This window comes from Thalassophryne amazonica, chromosome 6, assembly GCF_902500255.1.
Source record: "Thalassophryne amazonica chromosome 6, fThaAma1.1, whole genome shotgun sequence".
Lineage (NCBI taxonomy): Eukaryota > Metazoa > Chordata > Actinopteri > Batrachoidiformes > Batrachoididae > Thalassophryne > Thalassophryne amazonica.
The window spans coordinates 31550486-31575253 of record NC_047108.1 but is presented as its reverse complement, the minus strand read 5'-3'; the positions used below and the strand labels follow the sequence as shown (position 1 = coordinate 31575253).

The window sequence follows — 24768 nt, the reverse complement described above, 5'->3', positions numbered from 1 at the left end:
GATGATGACTGGTTTCCTCCAAACATGACGCCTGGCATTCATAACAAAGAGTTCAATCTTTGTCTCATCAGACCAGAGAATTTTGTTTCTCATGGTCTGAGTGTCCTTCAGGTGACTTTTGGCAAACTCCAGGTGGGCTGCCATGTGCCTTTTACTAAGGAGTGGCCTCCATCTGTCCACTCTACCATACAGGCCTGATTGGTGGATTGCTGCAGAGATGGTTGTCCTTCTGGAAGGTTCTCCTCTCTGCACAGAGGAATGCTGGAGCTATGACAGATTGACCTTCAGTTTCTTAGTCACTTAATCATCTAAACCTTAGCAATGCTGTCAAAAGTCTAAATCTCTACATTTAATTCAGACACATTTATGTCGAGCAAGTAGCTTGATGTAATAAGGAATTGGACTCACAATATGCAGACCTGGTTTGAATTCCCAGTCACTCTATAAGTGCCTTTTCCAAGGACCCTTCATGTGCATTGTCTTGTGTTGGGGAGTAATAGAATACATGTATTTGGAATACTAAGTATTCAGTATCAGTGGTAGAATAGTTACATGCTTAGAATTAATGGATTACTTTCTTTTTTCACATATTCATTTGGCTGCAAATTAAATTACAGATAAAAGCATTTTCCAGAATCACGTGACTGAAAACTTATATATATTTCACCTGTTCGCTTTGTTTGTTTATTTGTGTTTCATAGTATTTACTCCTGTACAGCAAGTGTTAATATATATTCAAGGTTACTCAAATGTCTTCAGCCAGCTGATAGAACAGAAAAGTCAAGTCAGCAATGACTTGCAAATGCCACATACTGTTTCATAAAATACGTATAAGAATGTTTGAAAATAATCCAAAGTATTAAGACCATGTTACACACATTTAGTAATCCAATGGAATACATTACAAATTACATTTTAGGACATTTAATCTGTAGTGGAATACATTATAAGGGTAACCCTCTCAACATCCACCCAGTTGTATAAATGGATACCAGCCTTGACTGGGGAAGGAACGTTTAATGGACTGGCACCCCATTCAATGAGAGTCATAGATTGTCATCCACTTCATAAAACAGAATCCTGGAATAAATCCTGGAATAAGAACCAGCACCAATGGGCCTCAGGGCCAACTTTTTCACTTTTAACTTCCTCCTAACAGGGAGATGCCAGTGTTGTATAAAGTACCGGAAAATCACACTTAAGTAAAAGTACAGATACCCATTAAAACAATGACTTTGGTAGAAGTTCAACTCACTGATTGAAATGCTACTCAAGTAAAAGTCTTAAAGTATCTAGTATTTATTGTACTTAAGCATGACAAGTAATGTACAACTAAATGTACTCAAGTATTGAAAGTAAAAGTACAAGTAAATGTTAATGATCAAAAATGGACAAATTTTTTTGTTTTTATATTAAAGTTTATCTAGGCTTGTAAATGACGTAATATTAGTCAAAATACTGAAAATTGTGCACATCACACAAAAACACTTCAGAAACGAGGTTTCAAAACCTAAACGATAGTAGGATACTCACTAGGTGTTCACAGGAAACAGTTATTTATTTCTATATGTATTTATTTATTTTCATTGTTACATGGTTTTATCTTTTCTGTTGTGTTTTGTTTCATTACGTTCTTTTTGTCTCTTTCTTTAAAATTGTATTGTAACATTATTAGTCTATTATTATTGACTATTATTGTCTATTATGTAGACTATTATTGTTGTTGCTATTATTATATGAATAAAAATACATTAAAAAAATTACAATTTGACTCTTTTACGACAACGAACGCTGAGCCATTAATTATACAGAAAGCAAATCAAAACAAATGTGCTGATGCGAACAGCTTAATGCTAACTTTAACATTGAAAATGCCATAGACATGCTAACGCATTAGCATCGGTCCCGTTTTAAGTTATAAAATACATCTATCAACTGTCCATAACAGGTCAGTTTAACATAAAAATATTAAATATTACTCACAGACATATGCTCTTCAGGGTTTTAGCGGGGAAAAATTAGGATAAAGCGAAATAAAACAATCCACGAATCGTAGATCGAAGCACTGCTTCGACCTGCGAATCACTGCTTCAATTGGTTCAAGGTTCAAAGCAAAGCCGCACTGCATTCATATGAATGCAGTGTGCACACAATTAAAGTGAAATTGTCATTTTATCACGAGAAATACATTCGCGAGTGCACAAATTAGTCATAATTACTGTAGATGATTAAATAGGAAGGAGTTTCATAAAGAAGGCCATATTTATAACACATAAAGTAGATATCGATACCTTCAAAATAGAATCAGTTTGTTGAGTTTTATTAACTGCCCACATGAGCTTTTCTTATAATAATATTTGACCACAAAATGCTTTTTCAGATTTCAGTGGTTTCTCCCACAATAACTGTATAGCTGGCATTAAGGAGCCAAGAAATGGAAAGGCTTCTTTGAGTGTAATGGTATGCTTCAGTGTCTCAAACATGGATGCTCGCAATAGTCAATGTAATATTTTCCATAGTTTGTGTATACATAAACTTCACAGTTTAGTGTCAATGTCTGTTGTTTGACTATAGTCCAAGTCTGGGTGTCCATGACAACTGCCACAGAAAATTTCAGGCCTCTAAGTCCATTATTTGCTGAGATATTCTACCTTGAACATGGCTCCAGAAATGACGGCCATAATTTTTGCCTAAAAACGGCAGACAACATGCACACTAAATTGGCCATATCTCAGAAACTACTTGGCCTACAGGCCCCAAACTTCAGATTTGTTGTTCTGAATAGTCTGGGAATACAAGTACTTGATTAAAATTTAAAGAAAATCTGAGACAAAGTGCATGAGGCCCTCGTTGAATTGACATGGAATGAATGAACCATGTATTTTATGAATGTTTTCATCAGCATCTCCCAGTGTTGTATAGTAACAAAGTAAAAATACTTCACTACTGTACTTAAGTACATTTTGGGAGACTTTGTACTTTACTTGAGTTTTTTTAAATTCAGCTTACTTTCACTTTTACTTCACTACATTTCCGACCTTAATTGCATACATCTACTCTGATACATTTTCTATTTGCCATGCCGTTACTCGTTACAAAAAAAAAAACACACACACACACACACGAAAAAAGTTGTGTTTTCAACTAGAGACACCACTGATTATTAGTGACTGCAACGAAGTCAGGCCGATTTGTCATGAGGCATGTCCGGTAGGCTTTTTTGCAGTTGCGCACCTGTTTGTCAGGAAAATGATCATTTCTCTACCTTGATTACAGACCTGCAGCGGGTCTGTAATTAGTCCAGCGGCTAAGCACATAAAAATAGAAGAAAAGTGCATTTTGTGAAGAAATTGTGAAATTTGGCACACTTGTAGGGGACCCCCAAAGGGTCATTTTTCGATTAGGACCCACCTCTGAAACGCCCCCTGGTGGCCGCCATCTTGAATTTGAATCTGGCCGCATTTCAGTACATATTACAACCCATAACGTCAATACTAAGACAGATAAATGCATTCTGTTTGAGGCTATCCCCCCATTTTCTGGGTCTAGAAATCTAATGAGACTGTTTACAAGATCGTAACATGTCCGCCATCTTGGATTTCAATATGGCCACCACCAAAAACAGATATTTTGCGATATCTCCGCAAGTAGTGCAAATTTTTAAATAATTCAAAATGATAACCCCATGTTTTCAGGATCAAGGATTTATATGGACTCATTACCCAATGTCTGTTTGCATTCATTCATCTTGGATTCCAAGATGGTGGACCAATGAAAGCAGGGAGTGCAGGTACAAATTTGATTCATTATGCAACTACTTGTTTTTCTGGAATAAGCAATATTTTTTATCATTTTTTTGACCCTAACCATCTTGGGTTCCAAATGACGTCATAAGCTAAGTCCAATATGTACTGTACTAACCAAATGGGAAAGGATCTATTGTGATAGGATCAGTTAAGTTGAATAGTGTTTCAGCAATGCGCACTGAAGAACATGGACATTAGTCCTCTATGTAACGCCTACTGCCAATAATCAAAGTCAAAATCATCATTAGGATACATACTGCTTCATGAAAATCACTGCAGTGTTTTCCATGGATCTATCACTTAATTTTGGTAGCACTGTCCATCACAAACACAGAGAGATGTGCACTTAAGATTGGCCTTGAAACACTTGCAATTTTCCTTGCAAGCTTTCTGGCACTTGCAACAAATCAGTTCATAGCATGCTTTAGATGCCTCTGGAAGTTCAGTCCAAAACACTATCCAAGAATCATTAGATGCTTCCCATCCCCGTTTGGCTGGAGATGGAACAGAAGAGTTTGAATCCAATGCTTGACCACAGACGTGTCTAGCCTGAAACGCAACCCTCATGTCAGCCCACATGTTCATAAAGAGCTGCTTTAGTAGGCGGGATTTTTTCCATTTCCCGAGATTTCTTTGTGAACAGGTAACGCCTGGCATCATCTACACTCTGAAGGTCATATGTGGGATCAAAGAGAAGAACTACAAATCGTTCCTGGATCAACATGTCATAATCTGTAATAGTGTCTGGTTTCAATGACAGTCTTTGAAACGTGTCGGTAGCTTCCGGGAATGTTTGCCATGTCTGCCATGCAGACCGTTTGCCATGATTGGCAAAGAATGACACTGTGTCACAGCCAGTGAAGGCATGGAAAAATGGAAGCCCAACTGACTTTTCAGGTCCCAACGTAGCCACAATTTCATGGACTGGAATATGTCTGAATCCAACACCAGTACCAAAGACAATCCACAGTTCTTCCAGGCCAATGTCTTGAAACTTTGCGACTGCGATTACCACAACATCAGTATCTACTGTGCGGATCATCACTCGTGAATTTCCCTGCTTGACAATGTCATTCACATGAATGAAGATCCTAGTGTCTGCCTCTTCATGTGAACATGCATTAATTGCAGGGCTAACAGCAACTGAAGTGCCAAGAACTCATTAATGTTGCTGAAGATGAGTTTACCTTCAGAAGTTGGACAGTTCACACATTTTGTCACCAGAAATTTAAACAATTCTTGCTTGTTTTCATTGTTTCTAAGGAAGCTCTGCCAATTTCCAGGTAGACGTGAGGAAGAATGAATGCGGCGTCTTGTGCCAGAACCCGTTTTATTGTTTCAAAGAACTTAAATAGAAACACTCAACAGAACTATGTATTTTATTTAGCACACAATGGACGCTCTGTAGACATCTATCGAGTGAGGCTACAGGCTAATGAGCAGGACTTATTGAACGAAATAGCATTTAACAATTTTTTTTAATTTACTACAGATAATAACCTTGAAGCAAAGAACAGCAGAGCACCCAAGAGAACCATTCTAATTAGTACACGATTGACGCTCCATAGGCATGAACCCATGTGGTGTTGTGTCAGGCTAGTGAACAGAACTTTATTAGAGGAACTAATATAACATTTTCTTTATTTACTACAAACACTAACCTTGAAGTGATAAGAATAATGCAGACAACTTAAATTGTCAGTGTAATATTTTAAAGTATCACATTTTGTTCACTTTTACTTTAATTTTCATCACTTCATCACCTCCTTTTGTTTTAGTGAAACTGATTATTTGTAGATGGCAGCACTGAAATGTATGGGAAGCTATTTGCACAAAAATTTACCTTTCAGTGAATTCTAAAGAAAAAACATGTAAAATGTATACTTACATTATTTCATTCATTCAGTCATTCAATGATAACTGAATTTATTGATTTGACTGTGCAGAGAGCATACAAAGATAGATCACCTCCTACAAGCATCAGCCATATTGGAAACCAAAATGGCCCAGGGCAACAAGGCATAGGGACATCTGGAATTGTCATTTTGAATTATTTAAAATTTTGCCTTACTTGCAGATATATTGCAAAATATCTGTTTTTGATGGTGGCCATATTGGAATCCAAGATGGTGGACATAATACAATCTTGTAAACAGTCTCATTAGAATTCTAGATCCAGAAAATGGGGGGATAGCCTCAAACAGATGCTTTTATCTGTCTTAGTATTGAAGTTATGGGTAATATGTACTGAAAGGTGGCCAGATTGAAATTCAAGATGGTGGCCACCATGGCGTTTCAGAGGTGGGTCCTAATCGAAAAATGACCCTTTGGGGGTCCTCTACCACTGTGCCAATTTCCACGATTTCTTCACAAAATGCACTTTTCTTCTGTTTTTATGTGCTTAGCCGCTGGACTAATTACAGACCCGCTGCAGGTCTGTAATCAAGGTAGAGAAATGATCATTTTCCTGACAAACAAGTGCGCAACTGCAAAAAAGCCTACCGGACATGCCTCATGACAAATCGGCCTGACTTCGTTGCAGTCACTAATAATCAGTGGTGTCTCTGGTTGAAAACACAACTTTTTTCGTGCGTGTGTGTGTGTGTGTTGTTGTTTTTTTTTTGTAACGAGTAACGGCATGGCGAATAGAAAATGTATCGGGGTAGAAGTATGCAATTAAGGTCGGAAATGTAGTGAAGTAAAAGTGAAAGTAAGCTGAATTTAAAAAACTCAAGTAAAGTACAAAGTCTCCCAAAACGTACTTAAGTACAGTAGTGAAGTATTTTTACTTTGTTACTATACAACACTGGGAGATGCTGATGAAAACATTCATAAAATACATGGTTCATTCATTCCATGTCAATTCAACGAGGGCCTCATGCACTTTGTCTCAGATTTTCTTTAAATTTTAATCAAATATTCCCAGACTATTCAGAACAATAAATCTGAAGTTTGAGACCTGTAGGCCAAGTAGTTTCTGAGATATGGCCAATTTAGTGTGCATGTTGTCTGCCATTTTTAGGCAAAAATTATGGCCGTCATTTCTGGAGCCATGTTCAAGGTAGAATATCTCAGCAAATAATGGACTTAGAGGCCTGAAATTTTCTGTGGCAGTTGTCATGGACACCCAGACTTGGACTATAGTCAAACAACAGACATTGACACTAAACTGTGAAGTTTATGTATACACAAACTATGGAAAATATTACATTGACTATTGCGAGCATCCATGTTTGAGACACTGAAGCATACCATTACACTCAAAGAAGCCTTTCCATTTCTTGGCTCCTTAATGCCAGCTATACTGGCTATGAAATATGTAAATTTGGCATATCTGTGGTAAACAGTTATTGTGGGAGAAACCACTGAAATCTGAAAAAGCATTTTGTGGTCAAATATTATTATAAGAAAAGCTCATGTGGGCAGTTAATAAAACTCAACAAACTAATTCTATTTTGAAGGTACTGATATCTGCTTTATGTGTTATAAATATGGCCTTCTTTATGAAACTCCTTCCTATTTAAGCATCTAATTATGGCTAATTTGTGCACTCGCGAATGTATTTCTTGTGATAAAATGACAATTTCATTTTAATTGTGTGCACACTGCATTCATATGAATGCAGCGCGGCTTTGCTTTGAACCTTGAACCAATCGAAGCAGTGATTCGCAGGTCGAAGCAGTGCTTCGATCTACGATTCATGGATTGTTTTATTTCGCTTTATTCTCATTTTTCCCCGCTAAAACCCTGAAGAGCATATGTCTGTGAGTAATATTTAATGTTTTTTTTATGTTAAACCGACCTGTTATGGTCTTTTGAAACAGTTGATAGATGTATTTCATAACTTAAAACGGGACCGATGCTAACGCGTTAGCATGTCTGTGGCTTTTTCAATGTTAAGTTAGCATTAAGTTGTTCACATCAGCACATTTGTTTTGATTTGCTTTCTGTATAATTAATGGCTCAGCGTTCGTTGTCGTAAAAGAGTCAAATTGTAATTTTTTAAATGTATTTTTATTCATATATTATAATAGCAACATAACTATGGAAAATATTACATTGACTATTGCGAGCATCCATGTTTGAGACACTGAAGCATACCATTACACTCAAAGAAGCCTTTCCATTTCTTGGCTCCTTAATGCCAGCTATACAGTTATTGTGGGAGAAACCACTGAAATCTGAAAAAGCATTTTGTGGTCAAATATTATTATAAGAAAAGCTCATGTGGGCAGTTAATAAAACTCAACAAACTGATTCTATTTTGAAGGTATCGATATCTACTTTATGTGTTATAAATATGGCCTTCTTTATGAAACTCCTTCCTATTTAATCATCTACAGTAATTATGACTAATTTGTGCACTCGCGAATGTATTTCTCGTGATAAAATGACAATTTCACTTTAATTGTGTGCACACTGCATTCATATGAATGCAGTGCGGCTTTGCTTTGAACCTTGAACCAATTGAAGCAGTGATTCGCAGGTCGAAGCAGTGCTTCGATCTACGATTCGTGGATTGTTTTATTTCGCTTTATCCTAATTTTTCCCCGCTAAAACCCTGAAGAGCATATGTCTGTGAGTAATATTTAATATTTTATGTTAAACCGACCTGTTATGGACAGTTGATAGATGTATTTTATAACTTAAAACGGGACCGATGCTAATGCGTTAGCATGTCTATGGCATTTTCAATGTTAAAGTTAGCATTAAGCTGTTCGCATCAGCACATTTGTTTTGATTTGCTTTCTGTATAATTAATGGCTCAGCGTTCGTTGTCGTAAAAGAGTCAAATTGTAATTTTTTAAATGTATTTTTATTCATATAATAATAGCAACAACAATAATAGTCTACATAATAGACAATAATAGTCAATAATAATAGACTAATAATGTTACAATACAATTTTAAAGAAAGAGACAAAAAGAATGTAATGAAACAAAACAGAAAAGATAAAACCATGTAACAATGACAATAAATACATATAGAAATAAATAACTTTCCTGTGAACAACCTAGTGAGTAGCCTACTATCGTTTAGGTTTTGAAACCTTGTTTCTGAAGTGTTTTTGTGTGATGTGCACAATTTTCAGTATTTTGACTAATACTACCAGTCATTTACAAGCCTAGATAAACTTTAATATAAAAACAAAAAAATTAGTCCATTTTTGATCATTAACATTTACTTGTATGTTTACTTTCAATACTTGAGTACATTTAGTTGTACATTACTTGTCATACTTAAGTACAATAAATACTAGATACTTTAAGACTTTAATTGAGTAGCATTTCAATCAGTGACTTGAACTTCTACCAAAGTCATTTTTTTAATGGGTATCCGTACTTTTACTTAAGTGTGATTTTCCGGTACTTTATACAAAACTGGCATCTCCCTGTTAGGAGGAAGTTAAAAGTGAAAAAGTCGGCCCTGAGGCCCATTGGTGCTGGTGCTTATTCCAGGATTTATTCCAGGATTCTGTAGCATGAAGTGGATGACAATCTATGACTCTCATTGAAGCTATCTCTGATAGCTTTTTATATCCTTCCCTTAAACCATGATGTTGAACAATCTTTGTTTTCAGGTCATTTGAGAGTTGTTTAGAGGCTCCCATGTTGTCACTCATTAGAAGAGATGCAAAGAGGGGCAACATTTGCAAATGGCCACCTTAAATACCCACCTTAAATACCCTTTCTCATGATTGGATTCACCTGTGTAAGGAGGTCAAGGGTCAATGAACTTACCAAACCAATTTTGTGTTCCAATAATTAGTGATAAATGTATTCAAATCAATAAAATGACAAGCGTGCCCAAATTTACACACCTGCCCAATTTCGTTTAAATAATTATTGCACACTTTCTAGAAACTTCATTTCACTTCTCAAATATTATATGATATATTTATCTGAAACTTCTGATCCAAACAAATGATTTATAAAGGAAAATCATGGAAATTATCAGGGGTGCCCAAACTTTTGCATACAACTGTGTATATGTTATTTCTTAGACTCATTATTTCAAACACGTTATGTCAACAGGTGACTGTAATTGTGATCCAGTACAAAAGCAGGATGCATGAAAGACAGTCATTAAGGAGCAAATTTGGGCAGAGGATCGAAAGTTTGTCTACAAACGTGTGAAGTTTTCTTTTTTTTTTTTTTTTTGAAAGGTTTAAAAACAGCATTCCTCAAAAAAGGATTAGAAGGGTTTTGCGTATTTCTCACTGTACAGTGCATATCATTAAACGATTAAAGGAAGCTGGAATAATTTCAGCACAAAGGGCAAAGGCACAAGTCCAAGCTGAACACCAATGAGCTCCAATCCCCCAGAAGGCAATGCATCAAGAGATCATTCTTCAACAGCTGCTATAACCACACGGGCAGTTGATTATGCAATCCTTTTGTCAAGCACAATACAGTTACATTCACAAATGCCACAAAAATTTTAATGTGCAATAAAACAAGCCTTGTGTTAACATTGACCAGAAGTGACCTTGATTCCTCTTGGCTTGGACGCATCTGGATCAGACCATCGCACAGTCAGATTGTATACTGTGGTGACACAAATCCATATTGATATGTTTTTGTAGAAATGTACACGGTGTGATCCAGACCAGACCTGCAAAGGACGGTATAGACCATGATCATTAACAAGTCCAAAAACCAGGGTCTGTCATGGTATAGGGTTGTGTCAGTGCCCATGGCAAATGTAATTTAGTTCTGTGATGACAGAATTAGTGTAGAAAAGTACACTGAGCTTTCAGAGCAACATATGTTGCCATCTAGACCACGTTTTCCTCTGGTGTTCATGCATCTTTCAACAAGACAATGCAAAACCACACTCAAAAATCACATGATAAAAGGCATGACTACAGCTGAATGGGGTATGGATATTGGACTGACCTGTCCCCAGTAGAAATTAAAAATGCAACAAAAACCCTATACTATTGCACACCTTAGTGCCCCTTCACACATACAAATGTGGTCCAATTGCGCATGAAGCAGGAATTGTATACAATACCTGTAAAATCGTAGCTGCCTCCAACACCTCGTAAACCTGTTGCTACAACTATTTGCTCACACCAGCGGCTGAAAGACAGAATGTGCGCTGTGAGAGCCCACCGAACCCTCTTGCAACAGGTGTTGGACAAATTCCATCTGACACACATGAACATCTATAACCACTCGCTTGGCACTTACAAAATATGTGGCCATTCACACTATTAGCACGACAACAGTCTGCAGACAATCACTATCAAACTGGATGTGAAATTTGACTAAGTGTCCCCACGAGTGTGGCTTTGCAAATAGATAAAGTGACACATTGGTGTGTGGGCTGAATTGACACAGGGTGTGGCTGCCAACAGGAGTGGCTGTGGAGATCTGTGGTTCTGGACGTCACGGCTGGGGAACATGTACCGTGTTTGTATGGACATGAACTAACAACTGTCCACTGTGATGCGCATGTGTCTGCTTGCTGTCCTCATGTGGACATACAGTAGTGTTCAGAATAATAGTAGTGCTATGTAACTAAAAAGATTAATCCAGGTTTTGAGTATATTTCTTATTGTTACATGGGAAACAAGGTACCAGTAGATTCTCACAAATCCAACAAGACCAAGCATTCATGATATGCACACTCTTAAAGCTATGAAATTGGGCTATTCATAAAAAAAAAAAAAAAAAAAAGTAGAAAAGGGGTGTTCACAATAATAGCAGTGTGGCATACAGTCAGTGACTTTGTCAAGTTTGTGGAACAAACAGGTGTGAATCAGATGTCCCCTATTTAAGGATGAAGCCAGCACCTGTTGAACATGCTTTTCTCTTTGAAAGCCTGAGGAAAATGGGACGTTCAAGACATTGTTCAGAAGAACAGTGTAGTTTGACCAGTTTGAATCTACTGGTACCTTGTTTCCCATGTAATAAGAAATATACTCAAAACCTGGATTAATCTTTTTAGTCACATAGCACTACTATTATTCTGAACACTACTGTATTCACTAGTGAGTGAATGATACTGTTTCAACCTGTCCAAGTGGTGCAGAAGAATACATGTGATAGTTTCATTTCAATTAAAAGTGTAAACAAGTACTCTTTGTTTTTAAAAGCAGAAATAACTCAGTTAAACATGAGTTAGAAGCAGCAACAAGCCACTCAGATTTAGCCTTTGAAAACCGACAGGTCGTGTTACCCTTGATGGTCACCAGACTGAGGCTGTGGAAAACAAAATGACATTCAGTTCAGACTACATGTAACTTCAAGTGCACCTGCTCCTAATTTCCATAATCATGTGCTGATAAGATGAAATGTTGATGTGTGTTATTTAAATAATTTAACCAGTGACAAAGGAAAGCTCTTGGTGCCAGAATAAGCAAGGTCGCCTCCAGCCTTTGGCAGCCTTTGGACTCTGAAGCACACGTGGAACACCTCAGATGTCGTGCTTATTTTACCAAGCAGAGAGAGCAGCCAGCGCTCAGCCGCCAGCAGCCGCACAGTCAGCTCCGCTCCCAGGATTATTGAACACATCAGGTGCAATAATCTGCACACGGGCTCCAGTGGGGGCAGCGGAAAGATAAAACTGATTCATGAACATTTCCATGGAGTGCTGAGAGTTTTCTGCTCTTCTTCCAGGGAAAGCAGCAGGCAGCCCGAAAGCAACTGAACTGTTCTGTTTATTTTTCTTTGGCTCAAAGTCAAAGAATTTATTGGTTTAATTCTGAAGTTGCAGGAGCCATTTAAAAACAGTTGCACAGTGAAGAGTCTGGATCTCTTTCTCCTAAATCAACAAAGTAGTGAGACAAAATGTACAGTGCAAAGAACGACATCACTGCTGGACCCGGTGTCACAGACCGAATGGTCCGCCCTGCCTCCACTGTGCATGCATCATTGCGGAGCTCAGCAGCCTCATCTAAGACAGTCTCTTCACCCAAAAAGTCTCTTCATCAAATGGATTAATGTGATTATTAACCATCAGATGACAAGGTAAAACCTCTTAAATCATTCTTAAGTCAGTTTTAAGCAGAAACGACGTGATACTCTGTGATGCTTTGAAATGACGGACACCCAGTGAACGCAACAACTAGCAGCCCGTGTAGCCACGACGATCTGATCGCTTCCTCCGTCTTTTATTATGAAATCATGCTGAATTTATGTGGAAATAATTGTTGTACAAAAGCTTCAGATATCTGTCGCTGAGATAGATGATGACTGGAGTGCAGTTTGAAGCAGAAACAAGGTGATAATTGGTGAACCGCGGCTAATGATGCATACGCAGTGAAGGCAGGGCAAACCAGTTTTTAGGGGAGACCGTTCCGTCTGCAACACCGGTACTGTTGAGGGCTGGAGGGTTTTTTTAAGGCTCGACTTTGCCTTCATCTTCGTGTGCTCATGTGCTCTGTGTTTGCATAGTTTGGACAGTATTTATCAATACGGGGAGAACGGCAGACAAAACAAAGCTTCAAACTTTATTTTTAGCAAAAACAGTCTGCAATATTTCTCTAATCATAGTGATACTACATCACTGTACAGTTGCTCACGACACCAGGAAGTACCTGTTCCTTCCTCATCCCATACAAAAAGTTTACAAATAGATCAAGCATCGTGTGCATTTGTGGCTCTACCTCTTCTTTAACAGTGAAACTGTCTCAGAAAATGTAAAATGGCTTGAAAAAGCCGAGAATTCACAAACCAACTACTGAAAGGTCCGAGGAAAATTCAGGAAATTCGGCAAGTTCTGTTGTCCAACATTCCCTAATACATGGTTATAGTTGAAACTGACAGTCTGATGTGCAGACATAAAACAGTGACAGAGTCCTCACTCAAGTCCAGTCCCAAAAGAACCACAAGTCCCAGAATGCCATTACTGGAGTCTGGGCTCAGAATTTGAGGCTGAATCCTGGACCGACTGCAGATGCTCCCTGGTTGCTGGTTGTCAGGTGGAAACCTGTGTCCTTTAGGTCATCATCGCCCTGCAGAGAGGAAACAAGTTTACTTGTGGCTGATGATGTTTCAGATCAATCATGTTAATTATTCATCGGTAACCGTGGGAAACAATCGACCCAAACTGATTCTAATGAGACATTTCAGCAGGTTTCAATAATTTATTGTCTCGTGATTAGTTTTTCACACAGCGTCAACGCTGGCACTAAAACTTGAATTTAATTATTTATTAAAATGGTGAATGAGAATCTATGTCTGTTTAAAAACAGGATCCTCTCTCCTGACAGTAGTTGTTGGTGGGGAAGCACACTGCTGGAAACATTAGGAAATAAAGGGAGCTGATCATGGAAAACACGAGGAGGAAATAATGGAACACAAAGCAGAAGCCTGTAGGTCTGTAATCTATTTAGCACAAAGACACAAAGACGCTGTACGTCCCAGAGACGGCAGAGCCAAATGTCCTTACCAGGTGGCTGTAGGCCAGGCCTCCCTCTGGAGGACGTGGACTGGTGCCTCGCTTCACCCTCTGCTGCTCGCTCTTCGCTGGCCAGGTGGGAAACATGGAGGAATCGATGGGCTTTGGTGACTCCAGGAAGTACTCGTGCTTTAGCGCTTCGTCTGATAGGATCCTCTTATTGGGGCAGTAGGTGAGGAATCTGGAAACACAAAACAAATGTTTCAACACCGAGGGACAAGCAAATGTGCAGCTCATGTTGTGATGTGGGCGCAGATGCTTTACACCGAAGTCTGTCTGGATTTGGTTTTACTTACACACACACACACACACACAAGGAAAAAGAAAGAACGAAACAGAAGAAACATATCCAAAAAGTGCATATGGAGAATATCTGTGTACACTTCAGCGACAAACTGAACTGACAATTAAGTAATGTGATCACGTTCACACGGTCGCTAAGTTAGGTGGCCAGACAGGTCACGACAATACTGCTCACTGCTGAGAGCTAAAGCTGTTGTCCCGCTGGCCGCCCCCGTTGTGTACGGGGTCGCCACAGCGGATGCAACCAGATCCACATTGGTATTTGGCACAAGTATTACACCGGATGCCCTTCCTGACGCAACTCCAGTTTTACCTGGAGAAACACACATATCCGCTGGTGTTCCAAAGAGGTTTCCAATCCAAGTACTAACCAGGTTCTGCGGTGCTTAGCTTCTGAGATCTGTTAGAAAGTGTACCTAGTTCCTGGTGAACTCCACATCCATTACCATTTATGAAGTGTATTCAGATGTGAGATTTAACAGTGAGTTGAGTTGCTCCTGTACATCATGCACGGTAGCAGAGAGCAGCCACCAAAGCTCCCTGTGGTGAAGCAGTCGCAGGAGGCTGAAGTTCGGTTTCAGCCATGAGTGTTAGTAATTTAGTTCCAGCAGACAAGCAGGGTGTACATACACTGTGAACCTGCGGATGTAAGGCACATCTGAATATTGTGTCCTTTAAATACAACAAATGCCCCACCAACTTTTTTGCTGGTCTGTGGTCTATGAATGGAATCCACCTGCAGTGCACCTGACCACACCTCTTTTTAACACACACATATGTCCATGAGTGCACAGATGAGCGTTAGTAGACATGATTTAAATTGAAATGGATGCTCTGCATGAAACCCACAACTGTGCCAGGTGGACACCATCAATGATGCTTGAGTTACAGTGAGTGTAAGCTAAAATCCCTGCATCTTCAACTGCAACAAGACTTGCTAAATCTGATAGCTACACCACCACAGTTACAATCGCACTGAGCTGTGAATCTTGTATGTAAGTGTGCTGCTAACTGCCAGGAATCATACAGCTGTACTGGCGTGCTGGAAGGTACAGTGATGCTGGAAACTAACAGCTTCCAAGGCAAACTTATTTTTCCATGTACAGTACCCTGAGAAAGTGTTGGCCCCACTCCTGATTTCCTTTATTTTGGCATATTTGTCTCATTTAACCTTCTCAGATGTAAAAACTCAATTTAATACAAACCAGAGTAAACACAAATAAATCCAAGTTGGGTTTTTTTCTGAAGACAAAAAGATGAAATTTCCAAAAATGAACTGTCCCTCTGTAAAAAGACAAGTGGCTGCTTCATTGCTCAGTCACCAATGTAGCCAAAATAAGATGACTGATCACTGCAGCCCTTATTCATCTAAATATCATCAGGTGTGCTCCAATTCAAAAGTAAATCTTTGACTGTCGCTTGTTGTTATTCTGCTTATTGCCGAAGAATAAAACCCTCTTCCATAGCAACTAAAGCTGCAGCAAAATGAAAACTAGGAATGTCCCAATCAGGTTTTTTTGGCCCCGATCTGATTCCGAGTCATCTGATTTTGAGTATCTGCCAATACCGAGTCACGAACCGATACTTTAAAAAAACTGAATGAACAATCAACAAATGCTAAATATATAATAATTTCATTTTAATCACCTTATTTTATTATTTCTCCTTGAGGTAGCTTGAACAATCAAGTAATAATCTACTAGACTTAAAAAATGTATAAATTTCCATGTTATTGTATTTGTTTAAAAATAAATGTCCAAGGTTCCATATGTCAAACAAGAAATTATCTAATCTGAAATAACAGGTGGTTTTAATTTATAGATGAAAGGTTTTTAAAGAACCATTGATTTAGCTATTTTAATTACAAGTGTTCTAAACTTTATTAAACAGTAATCAGAAAATTTGAGGTAACAAACAACAAAAAACATTTCCAAGGATTTTTCTTCAGACACGTGGTTTCTGCACTGATCTGTGGTTCAAATCCCCGCCTGACTGGAAAATCACTAAGTGCCCTTGGGCAAGGTCTTTAATCCCCTATTGCTCCCGGTGTGTAGTGAGCACCTTGACATCGGGGTGAATGTGAGGCATAATTGTAAAGCGCTTTGAGCGTCTGCTGCAGATGGAAAAGCGCTATATAAATGCAGTCCATTTACCATTTGTACAGATCAGTGGTTTCTGCCACTAGTCTTCAGTGTTTTGGCCCGACGAGTTCGTATTGGACAGCGCGAAGCTACGTCACAACTCAGAGCGTCGAAAGTTCAAAAGTCAACTTGATAAGTAAAACGAAAAAAAAACCAACTTACATTTGCGTCCTGACAGTCCTCAGTGTCCCTCTGATGCTTTATCAGTGTTCAACAAGTTCAGAGTAGCGCAGTGAATGTGAATGAAGATGGAAGCTCTTTAAGACGTGCTCCTAAATGTGATGAGTGCGCACGTCGCTCATGCGCACACCATCTCTCGCTCTGTTTTGCAGACAAACAATCACAGGACAATTAGTTTTTTTCTTTTTGTTAATCAGATGACAGATCGTCATCCTGAGGACTTGGTCAGCACCGGGTCCTGCTGCGCACGGAAGGATGACTGAGCAAGAGTTAGGGAGGTGGTGGCGTAACAGCTTGCACGTTGGACTGGGACGCCAGCGACACGGGTTCACTTCCTGATCACAGCCACGCTCCCGACTGGCACTCTTAACATCGGTGCTGGGGAGGAGGGAGAGACACATGCCGTGGGCCCTTCTGGAAACAAGCTTCGTGCTTTTGTTGGTTACCCACGTTAAATATGATCCTCTTCTTCTTCTTCGGTGGGAAAGTGTCCATCATGCTCGTCAGTCCATCGAGGCGTCAGACTGAGCGCGTAAACACACAAACAGCAGTTCTGCAAAAGAAACTTTGCGCGCGTAACTCCCCCCACCTCTGTCTGGGTTACAATTCCATCTCTTCTTCCCAAATTCACTGCGCAACTCTTGTTCCCATTTTTGTGCGAGAATGTCCAGTTGAACTTATGTTTTTCTTTTGTTCAATTAAAAAAAAAAAAAGATTGGGTTGAACTATGCCCGTGTCAGCCTACCGACAAGCAGCAATGCGCGCTCCTGTCAGAAGCGTTGCGTCAAAACCCGAGCTAAAGCCGAGCTAAAGCGATGCTTCTGACGCCTCTAAAAAGCAACGCGTCTCACACCTCTGATGCTTCCGACGCGTGAAAGAAGAGAAGAAGAAGAGGATCATATTTAACGTGGGTAACCAACGAAAGCACAAAGCTTGTTTTCAAAAGGGCCCACGGCACGTGTGTCTCCCTCCTCCCCAGCACCGATGTTAAGAGTGCCAGTCGGGAGCGTGGCTGCGATCGGGAAGCGAACCCGAGTCGCTGGCGTCCCAGTCCAATGTGCAAGCTGTTACGCCACCACCTCCCTGAAAGGCCCATTAATCTGCGATAATGATCTTGAAATAGCGCTGATCAAATAATGAGGATAAAATCTATATCAGATTCCTGATCGGGATGCAACGTCCAATTTCGATCAAGTCTGAAACCACGTGATCGGATTGGGACATCCCTAATGAAAACCCACATCAAAGGCACACCATCTAAATCTGGGGCTAAGTGAGACATTTCCCAAACAAGCACAAAACAATATCAAGAAGGAGAGTAAACACATCAACAGGGTTGGCCTGAAGAGCAACCTGGTGAGACCATCGTATGAAGTCTTGTGGCATCTAAAGTGTGAGGAGCCGGCGGCAAGTGTCACGATGATCACTGGTGCAGACATGCACACACAGCTGTCGGCCTCATCAGTCACCACACCTGTAGTGTTGCAGGCACTAAATCTTGTAAATGGTATTGTGGGCCCCATCTTGACGAGCTATGGCGCACAGTCTAAAGTGAATAGCATAAAAATGTATTTGAGGCAGATCCAACTCCACTTTGCTACTTGGACAGCACATAATCTGAACAGAAACTGGGCACAAACAGGATGTATTTAGTCTCTTAATTAACTATGGGTGTGTTTGGGGCACAACATGAATAATAATAATAATAATAATAATAATAATAATAGTTATAATAATAATAATAAAAATCAGGCTGTCATCTGTCATTGCCTTTGTGAGTCATCTAAGCTTGACCTTGGTGCATTGCTGTTTTGATAGCAGGTTTTTGGCATGTAAAGGGATCTGCAGTAAAAGCTAGTGGACAGTTACGGGAGCAGCAGTCATCAAAGAGAGCTGAAGCTGTTGAGAGCAGCCACACTTCCTCCTTATGCTCCGACCAAGTGATCTCCATATCCCATTAGGACCATCAAGTAGCAAGCCCAGTCTTGGTGCTCCCCACCAGAAAAGCCAGGGATGAAGAAAACATAATTACATCCACCAAGGATGTAATAAAATCATCAGCTCCTTTAAATTTTGGATCTATTAAACCTTGGAGGTGATCTGCATCCGTATTCTGGATAAAGATTTTCATTTATATAGGCTTTGAAGGATTAATTCAAAATGACTTCATGGATTCTCACCAAATTTACACCATCCATCCATCCATCCATCCATCTTCTTCCGCTTCATCCGGGGTCGGGTTGTGGGGGCAGCAGCTCAAGCAAAGCTGCCCAGACCTCCCGATCCACACACACCTCCCCCAGCTCCTCCGGGGGAACCTCAACACGTTCCCAGCTGAGAGACGTAGTCCCTCCAGCGTGTCCTGGGCCTTCCCCATGCCCGGAACACCTCTCCAGCGAGGCGTCCAGGGGGCATCCGGAAAAGATGCCTGAACCACCTCGGCTGGCTCCTTTCGACGTGGAGGAGCAGTGGCTCGACTCCGAGCTCCTCCAGAGTGACCGAGCTCCTCACCCTATCTCTAAGGGGGTGCCCAGCCACCCTGCGGAGGAAACGCATCATGGCCGCTTGTACTTGCGATCTCGTTCTTTCGGTCATGAGCCAAATCTCATGACCATAGGTGACGGTCAGAACATAGATCCATCAGTAAATCAAGAGCTTTGCCCCCCTGCTCAGCTCTCTCTTCTCCACGATGGTCCGATACAGAGACCACCGCATCACTGCAGACGCTGCACCTATCCGTCTGTCGATCTCACGCTCCATCCGTCCCTCACTCGTGAACAAGACCCTGAGATACTTAAACTCCTCCCCTCGAGGCATGGACACTCCACCGACCTGAAGAGGGCAAGGCACCTTTTTCCGGTTGAGAACCATGGCCTTGGATTTGGAAGTGCTGATTTTCATCCTGGACGCTACACACTTGGCTGCAAACCGCCCCAGTGCATGCTGAAGGTCTTGATTTGACAAAACCAACAGAACCACATTGTGTGCAAACAGCAGAGATGAGATTCTGTGGTTCCCAAACCAGACCCCCTCTACACCCTGGCTGCGCCAAGAAATTCTGTCCATAAAGGTAATGAACAGAACTAGTGATAAAGGGCAGCCCTGGCGGAGGCCGACGTGCACTGGAAACAGGCTTGACTTACTACTGGCAATGCAAACCAAGCTCCTGCTGTGGTCATACAGGGACCGGAAAGCCCTTAGCAAAGGACCCTGGACCCTGTACTCCCGGAGCACCCCCCACAGGGTGCCTCGAGGGACACGGTCAAATGCCTTCTCCAGATACACAAAGCACATGTGGACTGGTTGGGCGAACTCCCATGAACCCTCGAGCACCCGATGGAGGGTGTAGAGAGGGGCTAAGGCCGACCACCAGGCACTCGCGCGCAAGCCCCAACACCAGGCCTGGCTCCAGGGTGGGGCCCCGACTCTGCCATACCGGGCAACATCTCGGTCCTTGATATCGCATTGGTCATAGGAGCTTCTGAACTGGCCTTAGTCTGACCTGTCACCTAGGACCTGTTTGCCATTGGAGACCCTACCAGGGGCATGAAGCCCCCGACAACATAGCTCCTAGGATCATCCGGGTACGCAAACTCCCCCACCACGATAAGGTGGCAGTTCGAGGGGGAGCTCGAGGGAGTAAATTTACACCACAGAGACATATTAAGCCATGGAAGACTCCATTACATTTTAGAGGTGTTCTGGATCTGAATTCTGGATCAAGTTTCACTTTATATAGGCTTTGAAGGATTATGTCAAAAGTACTTCACAGATTCTCACCTAATTTTCACCACAGACACATATTAGAGTATGGAAGACTCCATTGTAGCAGCTGCATATGTGATTAACCTAACTAGATGGAGACAGTCTGGAAATAAGATGCAAGCCTTGCTGGGTAAAAGTCTGAGGAATCCTGATTGTACGTGACAGGATAAACACAGTATAATGGAGTGCTCTTTAATTGTGATAATTGGCCTACTGACCCAGTCTGATTGGAATCTTCCATGTGTGAGCAGCATCTCCACTCCCACTGCTCTCATGTGAAAAACAAAGTGAAAATTTGGACCAGGATACAGACCCCTTTTTAGTGGAACATGTACCTGGAGTTGAATTGCTGGAATCAAAGCGATGTCGCATTGCACCACAATCAGAATTGAAAAGGACCATTTTAATGAGACTTTGAACCAATGCTTTTGATGGAGAACTTAAAAGTGCATGTCTTTGGTAAATGAAATGTCAAAATGAGCTGACTATTCAAACCACATAGAGAAAAATATTTGTGTATTGTGTTTTATTTTTGGTGACATATGGCTGGGAAATAAAGCCATAAACAGAGGGAATTTATCCTGATTTCACCTGCTGCTTTGAAACGGTCAGCTTTGTTAGCCTGTGTACTTATTTCAGTGATGTCGCCTTATGAACTCCCCTCCAGAGCCATTTAGTCATTTTCATTGAAACAAATGGGAAAACTGGATTTTTTTTTTTTTTTTAGTTGGAAATAGGTTTTTTTTGTGTACTATGATGGTGAATATGTTGAAATGGTGAACAGGTGTGTTGGGATAAGGTTCAGCAATACCAGTTCTAATGTTTATTGGCTGCACAGTTTTTGCAAAGATAAGATTTTTGAGGGAGAACTGTGAGCATTTGTGTCCATGCCTCCTGGAAGAAATGCAGCATGGAAAATGTGCTTCAAAAAGCATTTGGGTCTAAAGGATGGTAGCGCTTCCATTCACGTGGTCAGCAGAACTCTAATAAAGCATGTTGCCTCTCCTGAAAGCGTGGAACAGGACTCTCTCTTTTTTTTGGGGCCACTATTGAGATTTTTGTTGTCTTTCCCACACTCCACCACAAACTGGTGAGTCATGGAGAAAGAACTTTATCCATGTGCTTATATGTGTGACCATGAAGATTCTGAGAGAAAGTGACAACTGGTGACAGCTGTTGCAATCTCAATGGGAGAGCCATGACATGGACACCGGACCAGCCCCCAGCCATTTAATGGCATTCCCTGTTTACAGTGGTGGGCACAGATAACCGAAAAGTTAGCTTTGATAACAGATAATCAGCTAACTGAAAAGTTAGCTTTTATAAAGCTAAACCGATCAACCACCCGAAAATGTATCGGAAGCTACAGCTAACCGATAACTTCCAGTATTGTCTCCAGTACACTTGCAACTACGAACAAGCTGATTTTGAGTTTTAACACCACGATCACTTCTGGTAGCATTAAAGGCGACCACAGACCCAAACAATGAGTTAGCACTTCTGTCTTTGAGTGCCCTGCCCACTGCTTAAGCTTGTGTTTACTACATAACTTGCAGCAGTGAAGTAGTTGAGAAGAGCAGTAAAGCTGAGTTTATAAAACTTCAGACGTGACGTTAATTTAAATAACTTGTCCGAGATTAGTTTGGTTAAAATTTTAACCATAAGTTAAAATTGTATGCGTCTGGATGAGTTGGGTGATACTGCTAGCAAACTAGTATGGGGTCAAAAGAAATTAGTTTTTTTTTCCCTGTGAGCAGTTATCCTTTCTCTGCAGAGGATAGAGCAGTTTCTTCTGAAACTAGCTCTCCTCTGTTTGCAGAGGATACAACTTCCCATCTACCACACTTAAATCTTTGATGTCAGACTTTATAAATGTTAGCAGTCTAAAAATTATTGGACCAAACGTTATCGGAAGATAATTAGCCCGCTGATGGTTTTTAAAATTGTCTGAAAAGCTAATCCGATAATGAAAACATTAGCATTGATAATTAGCGGTTAGCAGATTAGCAGAACTGTGCCCACCACTGCCTGTTTACTGGATCAATGACTGTGGATGAACAAATCACAGATAGAAGCAACACAAATGTGACAACAGCGATTGGAGCTTTACTGACTCATATGTTTGTACAATTTGGAAGCTCTGAAAGGACATGACTTTGCTTACATACAGAGCCATGTGAAACTGAAGCAGCTATGATATTCAACATGGCTGCTGTGTGTGAACACAGGAGGAGTAAACTCAGCAGGATGCATCTCTCAGGGTATGGATTTATTAATACTTTCTTTTTGCTCATTCAATCTTAGTATGTTTATTTTTTCTGAATATAAAAAGCAACCCAGATTGATGGACTGGAGTACGTTCAACCATGAAACGGATTGTAAATGGCTGCAGGCAGATTTTCAGGTAGCTAAACGTCAGTCCCTGAAGTTATGCAACGATTCTGGAACAAAATAACCATGGATCTATCTTACATTTCTTTCTGATGCACTCTGGCTTATTTTACTTTTATCAGCTATGAGGGGTAATTAAGAAGTTTTGAACTTTACCCAGAAAAAGTAGGGTGTGGTTCTCCATCGTTTTGCATTCTGAGAAACCAACATTTCTCAACATTGCACCTAGTGAGTCAAAACTCACACACATTTTCGAGAAATGTTGGTTTCTCAGAATGCAAAAGATGGAGAACCATGCCACATGTTTTCTGAGCCAGCCTCAAAACCTCTCAATCACTTCTTGTATATCAGGGAATACACAAGGTAAATACTTTGAAGAAATTGTTTAGAATCTGGTACAGAAATTTTTCAAAGATGCTGTTGACTGAAGTGAGCAGGGGTGGTGGAGATACGCCCTTTAAAAATGGGAACTCCAACTGTGGGACTGCAGTTTTTGTCCATCCTGGAACCCAATGCTGCATTTGAGGAAAATCAGGAATTTGGAATTTATCATCTCACAGGAGGAAAAGTTTGATTTTCTACTTGCAACTCGCGAACATTTCATCAGGTCAGGTCAGGGACTGTGCACCAATACTACGCATAGCCACGTACGGTGCACCTGGAAAGTATTCACAGCACTTCACTTTTTCCAAATTTTATGCTATAGCCTTATTCTAAAATGGATGAAATTCATTTTTTCCTCAAAATTCTACACACAATATAATGACCGTATGAATTTTTATTTATTTATTTATTTATTTTTAAATTTTTGCTAATTTATTGAAAATAAGAAAAACTAAGAAATCACGTGTGCATAAGTATTCACAGCCTTTGCCAGGAAGCTTAAAATTGAGCTGAAGTGCATCCTGTTTCTACTGATCACCCTTGAGATGTTTCTACAGCTTAATTGGCATCCACCTGGAGTAAATTCAGTTGATTGGACACGATTTGGAAAGGCACACACCTGACTACATATAAGGCCCCACAGTTGACTGTGCATGTCAGAGCACAAACCAAGCATGAAGTCAAAGGAATTGTCTGTAGACCACTGAGACAGGATTGTCTCGAGGCACTAATCTGGGGAAGGGTACAGAAACATTTCTGCTGCTTTGAAGGTCCCAATGAGCAAAGTGGACTCCATCATGTGTAAACAGAAGAAGTTCGGATCCACCAGAACTCTTCCTGGAGCTGGCCACCCGTCTAAACTGAGCTACTGGGGGAGAAGGACCTTAGTCAGAGAGGTGACCAAGAATCCAATGGTCACTCTGTTAGAGCTCCAGCATTCCTCTGTGGCAAGAGGAGAACCTTCCAGAAGGACAACCATCTCTGCAGCAATCCACCAATCAGGCCTGTATGGTAAAGTAGCCAGATGAAGGCATTTTGTTTTTATTTTTAATAAATTTGCAAAAATTTCAAAAAACTTTTTCATGTTGCCATTATGTGGTGTTGTGAGTAGAATTTTGAGGGCAAAAATTTATTCACTCCATTTTAGAATAAGGCTGTAACATAAAATGTGGAAAAAGTGAGGCGTTGTGAATACTTTCCAGATGCATCGTACACCACGCACCATGCTCTGTCAGAAGATAGGAACAAATTAGGAAGACTACTTCATTCCCATTTCTCCAAAGTAACATCTACCTGCTGGATCCAGGTGAAACATGAGCACCCCCAGGTAACTTCTCAACATTGAGGCCCCTGCAGGATCATGCTCAGAGAAGCACGTCACATGGCCA

At 40.5% G+C, this 24768-nt stretch overlaps 2 protein-coding genes across 7 annotated transcripts in view; one reads left to right on the top strand and one right to left on the bottom strand.

Annotated features, from left to right (window-relative positions):
• mmp23ba (matrix metallopeptidase 23ba) overlaps positions 1 to 14534 on the top strand; it is an 83356-nt gene extending 68822 nt beyond the window's left edge. For 2 of the 3 annotated variants that reach the window (XM_034171938.1, XM_034171941.1), the window contains exons 9-10: positions 3111 to 3125; positions 14512 to 14534. The gene's annotated coding sequence lies outside the window, so the exon portion shown is untranslated. The remainder of the gene's footprint in view (positions 1 to 3110; positions 3126 to 14511) is intronic. The other variant, XM_034171940.1, reaches the window with a different exon arrangement.
• The window catches only part of cdk11b (cyclin-dependent kinase 11B), a 121636-nt gene continuing 110113 nt past the window's right edge, over positions 13246 to 24768 (bottom strand). For all 4 annotated transcript variants that reach the window (XM_034171934.1, XM_034171932.1, XM_034171931.1 and 1 more), the window contains 2 exons: positions 14208 to 14397; positions 13246 to 13770 (listed from right to left, as the gene is read on the bottom strand). In XM_034171934.1, the coding sequence (XP_034027825.1) occupies positions 13678 to 13770; positions 14208 to 14397 (283 nt within the window). In that variant the 3' untranslated portion in view covers positions 13246 to 13677. The remainder of the gene's footprint in view (positions 13771 to 14207; positions 14398 to 24768) is intronic.